Source organism: Carassius auratus, chromosome 6, assembly GCF_003368295.1.
Source record: "Carassius auratus strain Wakin chromosome 6, ASM336829v1, whole genome shotgun sequence".
NCBI lineage: Eukaryota > Metazoa > Chordata > Actinopteri > Cypriniformes > Cyprinidae > Carassius > Carassius auratus.
In genome coordinates this window covers 7,700,335-7,708,221 of record NC_039248.1, presented here as the reverse complement: position 1 = coordinate 7,708,221, position 7,887 = coordinate 7,700,335, and the positions used below count along the sequence as shown (strand labels likewise).

Genomic DNA, 7,887 nt, shown 5'->3' with positions numbered 1-7,887 from the left:
AGAAAATAGCATTAATGGAAGACATGAAGACAAGGCATCAAAGGTTTTATTGGTTTTATTAACAACTTCACAAAGTTGAGTGCATGGCAACACTTCAAGAGCTACAGTATATGAGTGCACAAACTCTCCATGTTTCTCCAACTGATAAATGAATGGACATTTGTAGACAAATAGACAGATGGCAATGATGGATATGATAAGAAAATGAATGAGAGTGGAAAAAGTGATATTGATTTTCCTAGTAATGACGTCCATGAATCCCATCTGTGTGGTTCTGGAGAATCCCTCTCACAGTCTAGTCCACATCTACTGTGCTTCTTACAAAGGGGAAGTGCTCAAAGAAGCCCTGCATATTACAACACAATCAGAACAACCCGAAACAGACTTCGTAAACATTCATGAGAAAATTGTTAAAGGAACAGTTCATCCAAACATTCAACCTCATGTTGTTTCCTTCTTCCATGATACAGAAAAGTTGAAGTTGAAAAACTATACCGGTCATGCCTTTCTACACAATTATAATTAATTGAGTAGGAGGCTTTAAAATCATTATTATCCATGTATCTTTTTAATATATTATTCACAGAAAACTCAATATTCTGATTCACATCACTTTTTTGCCAACTTCTTCTGTGTTCCATGAAAGAAATCAAGTCTTACAGATTTGAAATTACATTAGCAGAAACAACAAACTGAAAATTAAACATTTAATTTGGGCTTAAAATCCTTTACCTGTTTCTGGACAAAAATGACAGGCCTTTTTCAAAATTGTTTGTAAATTTACCTTAAAGAGGGTGGTGGTCTGGAGAACTCCAGATGTGCAGCACATTTCACGAATGGAGTGCATGGCAAGTTGTGGTGCCCCGAGATCAAGAACTGCCATTCCTAAACGTGCTGCTAAAATCGGCCCAATTGTTGTTCCACATGGACTGTCATTCCTAACCATCACATCCTGTGTTTAAAACATTTTTTTTTTTTAAAGGAGATTTCACTTGACAAGACAAACCTCATGCTGTTTCTAATATCAATGTCCATTCCACACAGAGAGAAGAGAGCTCATTTCTATCAGTATTAATGGTTTATTCAAAGAGGAGATATAGTGTCCTGGTGACCCAAGTCTAGATTTTCTACATCATGCTGCTGCACTCTTCTGTTTTTAAATCCCACAGTCTTGGGAGCAGCCTGTTGCTAGGAGCAGTGTTCATGCATTTAGATGGTATGTAGACAGATCACATTCTCTTGACATACACAAACATCAACACACTCTAAATCCCTACCAACAAAAACAAACCACCCAATATCCTTATGTTAGATCTCACTTCTTCACTTCAGTTATACTAATTTTAACTTAGTTTATGACTATTCTTGGGAAGGACAGATGGTGAAGCAGGATGTAATTAAATATAAGTGAGGGAAAATGTTCTGCTTACCTGCAGAGGTACGCCCACTATTCCAGCAATCTCTCGTAATATGGCAGCAGTTACACCATTGGTGGCATAGCGCTGGTTACTGTTAAACTTAATGACTGGACCCTGATCCAGGACACACAGTGTGAGAGATTTAGATGATTAGGGTGTGCCCAGGTCTTCATGAATAGGAGGCATTAGTATGTGTGTTTGTTACCTTATGAAAAGCAGGCCTGTGGTTTTCCTCATGTTTCTCCCTATAAAAAGAATGATACATCATCATACTGCACAAAACTAAGCATACTCATACTTGTATTTGTGGTTTGTGGGGCACAATGACTTTTATACTGTATAAACTGTATTTTCGATTCCTCTACCCTAAACCTACCCCTCATAGAAAAGTTTAGTATGTTTTTAATCCATTTGCTTTATGGTCCATGGTCTTCATAAAATATGATTACATTGTAATAACCATGTAATTATGCACATTAACGTCCTCATAATCTATATATTCAAGAACATAGTAATGGCAACTTGGAGCAGAAAAAAAAAAAGAGAAGAATTTCCTGGTAAGTGATTTAAATAATTTGTTTGCACAAATACATACAACATTATATTACATGTTACATATATAGACATACTACTGTTCAATAGTTTGGTCTCTGAAAATTGTTTCTAATGTTTTTCTTTTTTATAAATCTCATATGCTCACCATTAAGTCTGAACTGAATTTATATTTAAATATATTCTTTTCAATTAAAAGAATAATATATATATATATATATATATATATATATATATATATATATATATATATATATATATATATATATATATATATATATTCGAGAAATTCCCAAGACTTTAGATTTTATAAAATTTTATAATTTTCCAGAGATTGAAAATTATTTTTGACACTCCCAGGTCTTTCTCATGGGTGGAAAATTTGTACATTTTTGAAAAAATATAACAAAATCTGGTGTGACCATAGTGTTGATGGACTGTACCACTAAAAAAAAAAACTAATTTAAGTGATACTGTAGAGACAAACAAGTTGCCATAGTGACAGACTGACTGGTAGTTAGGGTGTGCAGCATGTGCCATGTCAGCACTGATCATGTAGGATAGCGGCACTGCCTCCTGAAAGGCGGTCAGATTGTCAGGAGTCGAAGCTAGACGCTGCAAAATCATCTCAGTCAGGTTAGATTGAGCTCCCTGAGCACTCTCAGATCCCACCTATTTATAAATAAAAAATTTGGGTGAGGAGACTAGAGAAAGATGGATTTAGAAACTGTTTGCTCATAACTGCATTTTTGTCTCACCTCTTCGTGGTCATAAAGAGTAACCATACGGATGTTTGGATCTTTTGCAAGAGAATCAGGTGTGCTGGAGTCCATGAGAGCCTGGGGGAGAGGACATAATTATGTATTAATTATTCATCATCACTCCTCAGATCATTTCTGAGTGGGTGCATGACTGAATATTTAATAAGATGTTGCTCTCTGTCTTCTGTCATACCGTGAGAGCACAGAAACAACTGTGCAGGTTGTCCAGACGAGGAGAGAAGATGAATTCTTCATAGACACCTCCTAGTGCCTGCAGAGCACAAAAACATGTCAAAACTCATGATAATCAGTTAAAAAGCCCTGGTGAGAACCTATAGCTGCTGCTCTGACAGTTATTTTATGTGTAAATCATATGAAAGGGAGAGCTATTAGAGCTCTTATTCTTGTTCCTTCGAGATTCTCTAAAGTAGTGTTTCATTCAGCCGGTAATCCAACTCTCACATTTAAGGCTTTTCTTTAGTCTGGTAAAAATAACAGCAATCCTCTTTGCTGAGCACAAATGTACCCTGCATATTAATCCTCTTTATCTCAGCACAATTTTGTGCAAAACCTCACAAAAAAGAAAGAGTAAAAACCCAAACTGAAATCTTTTTGGCATTTGTCTAACATGAAGACAAAGCGACTTACGCCAGGCTGCGTGTCTGCCAGACAGAGATCAAAGTCACGTAAAGCATTTGGCTCGACCCCGAGCTGTCCACACAGCATCTGGACCAGAGGAGGGTGATGCTTCTCTGCCTGAACACAGCAAAACAATTAGAGACCCATTCAGAAAATGTAACTTTTGTTAAGAAATGGTTACCTGGTAGCAACCATGTTTGAGCATCCTCAAGCTCAAGGTTTGTTCTTATGTGTGCTGATCAATGTTTATTTGTGAACAAAAGCCTCAAATAAATCTGCTTATCATATACAGCAATCATATCTCTTTAGAAGACTTGGAGCAAACTGTTGGATTCATTTGGATTACTTTCATCTGTGTTTTTAAGATAAGCAAAAGTTGCATGGGTTTTGAACGACAAGTAATTATCCTTTTAATATTGGTGCATCCCCATTTTACAGTGTGATTCATTATGTTGCAGAATAAGGTCAACATCAGATCAATAACAGATGATGATCACGGTGTTAAAACAATGTTTTTTGGTGTCAGCCTAAAATTTCCTGATCAGTGCACCATCACTAAATAACATTTGGCTCCACAGAAAGCGTATACTTCAACTTTAAAGGGATAGCCCACTCAAATGTGGTCATTTGCCGTTCCAAACCCACAAGACCCACATGAAATCCAGATGATCCTGATCAAATTCAAGAGCTTTCTGATCCTGCATTGACAGCAACGCAACTACTACGATCAAGACCAAAAAGGGGAATATTTTAAATAGTCTATATGAGATCAGTGGTTCAACCGTAATTTTATGAAGCTACAATGATACTTTTTGTGTGCAAAGAAAAGAAAAATAATGACTTCTTTTCTGGGTGTGTTTTGGTCTCAGTACAGTTGAACCACTGATGTTACTATGTTTCTGGCCCTGCATTGCTGTCTAAGCAGAGTCAGGAGGCTCTCAGGTTTCATCAAAAATATCTTAATTTTTGTTGCAAATTTGTGTTTCGAATGACAAGAAGGTGAGTAATTACAGAATTTTCATTTTTGAGTGAACTAACCCTTTAATAAGGCTTGTGTGTGTTTGTACGCTTAAACCATTAATTTGTGTGATCTTACAATGCATGTTGCATTACAGGCATCTCCACAGGAGGCAGATCCTGTTTCCAGTTCCTCCTGTATGGCAGTGGCAAGCAAAGGTGCTCTACAACATACACACAAATGCAGATACATATTGATTATACACATCTGTCTTGTACCTCCAATCTGTCCTTTCCTATGCCTAAATACATGCTTACAGATGGTTTTCTTTGTTAGGTCCAAACGAGTCGTTAATGTCTCTCTGAAGGTGAATGGCCAGATGGGGGATCCTGAGGATGGGACGGGGAACATGAACCAGACGCTGCACCAGCTTGCCTTCGCTCTGAATGAAAACATACAAATAGACAAAACTGGTAAAAGTGAGTGTTATTCACATATAACTAAAGATCATTAACAATGAATGATTCAAAGGAATGTGAATATGCTTTACATTTCGGTATCAAAGAGGATTACCTTAACCATTACACGACCTGCGATGGTCAGGTCACGGTCAAACCAAGTGTTCCATATTCCCCCTCCATAACACTCCACTCCTACTTGCAAGAAGCCTAACTTTGTCTTCTTAGAACGTGGCTTCACCTGAGAACACACACAAGAAATTAAGAATGATACCCGAATACATCCTCTATGAAGGTTAATGTGGAATACAGTTATCTGACTGCTATAATGTAGTTACGACACACAGCTACGGAACACTCAGAGAACTGATGATATATTTTATCTATATCATTGCCCTTTCACAGGTTGTGTCTGTTCATCTCACCCTCAGACATGGACTGTCTGTATGAGCCCCGATCATGGAAAAACCATTTCCAGGCTTGTAGAGACCGCCGACAGCAAAGGCAATAATGGTGGAGTAATTCCTAGTTACAAAATACTGGACAGAAAAAGATTAGTGACTACAGTGCAAAAATACTTTTCATTCTGCTACATATGGTCAAAGATGTGTTATCATTAATATTGTAATATGCACCTTTTAAAGTCATTTCTCCAACTGTACAGCTCCAGTTCATCAGTTAATGTTTTGTGAATTGATAAACAATGTTTGTGATAAACAAAATTAATCATTACAATGTCCTCAATCCGTAATATCTATATGTAGAAAAAAGCACTAAATATGTTTGGAGAGGACAACAGGTGATTAACTTTTGAACTTGAGGATGCATTATTATGGATTATGGTATTTTGTATAGAGGTGACATGTGAAAGTTAAAACAGCTTGATGGATTTGTAAATTAATATATTATATATATATAGTTTTTTAGCTTTTCAATTCACAGGATGCATTAGAGGCATGTGGATTATTGTGATGTTTTTATCCATTGCAGAAAGTGATGTAATGCTACCTTTATCCAAATCTCCAAAATTTATTGACATGTTTGATTTTTAACTAATTCTTATTTAGAAAATTAAAGTGCACACTTACCTTACTAGCAGGTTTAATGTCCCAATGCTCAGCCTCCTTGAGCTCAGTAAAACCAGCCTTCAGCAGGCGAGATTCACACTCCTCCACCACTGCGAGACAAATGAAATAGAGAAAGATACAGAAGGAGGTAACGTTAAATATACAAAGAGTTAACTTCCATACAATTCAACTCATGCACGTTCCAGTACAATGCTCACATCACAGTGAAATTACAAAGCCTCTGAAATAGGGAAAAAGTGAAAGAACATTTCAAAGTCTACTCTAGATCAAGATATGTTGTCCATATCTGGAGCTCATTCAGCCATTGAAGCACAATGTCCAAGAGCCATATCTAGTGAGACTGTAAAGCTAGTAAATCTTATTATCAACAAAGTGTAGCTCAAACTTTAAATAAAAAAGTGTAACTTATGTATAACAATGCAAATTTACATAGTCAATATACAGCATTTCAATCCCATGTCATTCTTACCATGGTAAGGTGAAACTCCCTTATTGACAAAAGTAAGAAATTCTTTGGCAGCAGCCTGCACAGCTTCTTTAGAGCTTTTCATGATGAAAGACTGTAAACATACAAGAGTGCAGACAGAGAAAGAAGTCAGTCATATGACATTCTATTTCAGATAAGCTAACTTTACCATATGAGTGACCGCGTGAAACCATCTGTATACTTTTTTCGGAGATATAATCGATACCTACATAACCAAACAACAACACTTGTAGAATACTAGAAATCCCAACACGAGGAAGACAAAACAGACAAGTAACCGTCAAGCTTTCCAACCTGCATATGAAGAAGTGGACTTTCACATACAGGCCAAGAATGCAGGAAGCTGTGGGGATTTGCTGTTATTTGGTAGCGGAAGAAGGCCCTCTAGTGTTTGGAGGAGCAATAGCTTTATATAAATATATATATTATATTGTATTTTATATTAATATATTGTCTTTTCATATTTTAGTGAAATGTTTAAACTTGTGAAATAAAATATAATAATAATAAATAGCAACCATCAAGACAAAAATAAAATAAAAATCTAAGACAAATCTAACCACTCGTATTTAGGAAAAACATGTAAATTCGTATAATTAGTATTTCTTTCTTTTATTTTATATCTTCATGCAAGACATTTTGTGATATTTTAAATAATTCAATAATGTACTATGAATTTAAGCTTAAATCACAACTTTTTTTTTTTTTTGCCTCAAATAAGTTAAGTCAAATAAGTCAAATAAGCAGAGAATATCCCCATGATCCCAGTTCATGTATTATTCAGTAGTTTTGCATTCAAGACTTTTATTTTTCCAACATAATTTAAACAGGTGCTGGTGTGAAAGTAGAAGCTGACAGAGCATATTTGTAAGACACTTAAGAGTCAAGGTGATGTTGATCATGTCTTGGCTTCTTGTGGCTAGATGGTAATATTGTTGTTGCAGCAAGTCTGCATGAAAAATAAACAGCAGTTTAAATCTCTTAAATAGATCTGGAATTATAAAAAGACTTGCAACACATTGTTAAACATATTTGTGTCTCATTTAGATATAATTTGACCATTGTTTAACAATTTACCACACTCCTACCATGACTATATTCACTGTTGACAGAATTTTTACATAAGATTTATTGCAGGTTAACACATTTTTCACAAAATCAGCATAGTTATTAGTATCATAGCATCTTTCTATTGTAATAAGTTAGGAATGCTCAAAGAAGGCTTTAAGCAGACTGTGAATTACTATTGTAAAGAGATTTTTACCAGCACTTCTTCATTCTCAGATCTAGTATACAGTGGCTTTACAACAGACAGCATTCATATGATCAGTTACTCCTCCATTTTCTCTAATAAACTGTGAAGATCTGTATTCTTTGCAAATAATGGGTGGTCTGACTCTCTTTACTAATTTAGAGAGATTTTACTTTTTGAAAGTACTGTGTGTACTTGTGACTAATGCCAGATATTTTTGTTCTTGAAAAAACGGTTGCACCAACTTATATTCATCTGGCTAGAGCAGCTAGGT

General features: G+C 35.7%; 1 protein-coding gene across 2 annotated transcripts; it reads right to left on the bottom strand.

The window, feature by feature from the left end:
• Positions 1 to 39: 39 nt before the first annotated feature.
• Positions 40 to 6,736, bottom strand: dnpep (aspartyl aminopeptidase). 2 transcript variants are annotated; one of them, XM_026259413.1, is made up of 15 exons: positions 6,656 to 6,736; positions 6,344 to 6,434; positions 5,875 to 5,963; positions 5,212 to 5,325; positions 4,902 to 5,027; positions 4,646 to 4,770; positions 4,467 to 4,551; positions 3,380 to 3,487; positions 2,925 to 3,002; positions 2,729 to 2,809; positions 2,482 to 2,642; positions 1,624 to 1,663; positions 1,431 to 1,532; positions 785 to 952; positions 40 to 346 (listed from the first exon to the last, which is right to left on the bottom strand). In XM_026259413.1, the coding sequence occupies exons 1-15, from the start codon at positions 6,659 to 6,661 to the stop codon at positions 296 to 298; spliced, it is 1,425 nt and encodes a 474-aa protein (XP_026115198.1). In that variant the 5' UTR covers positions 6,662 to 6,736; the 3' UTR covers positions 40 to 295. The 2 variants fall into 2 exon arrangements, with proteins under 2 accessions (XP_026115198.1, XP_026115203.1); XM_026259418.1 differs by having other exon boundaries at positions 6,571 to 6,689.
• Positions 6,737 to 7,887: the final 1,151 nt, after the last annotated feature.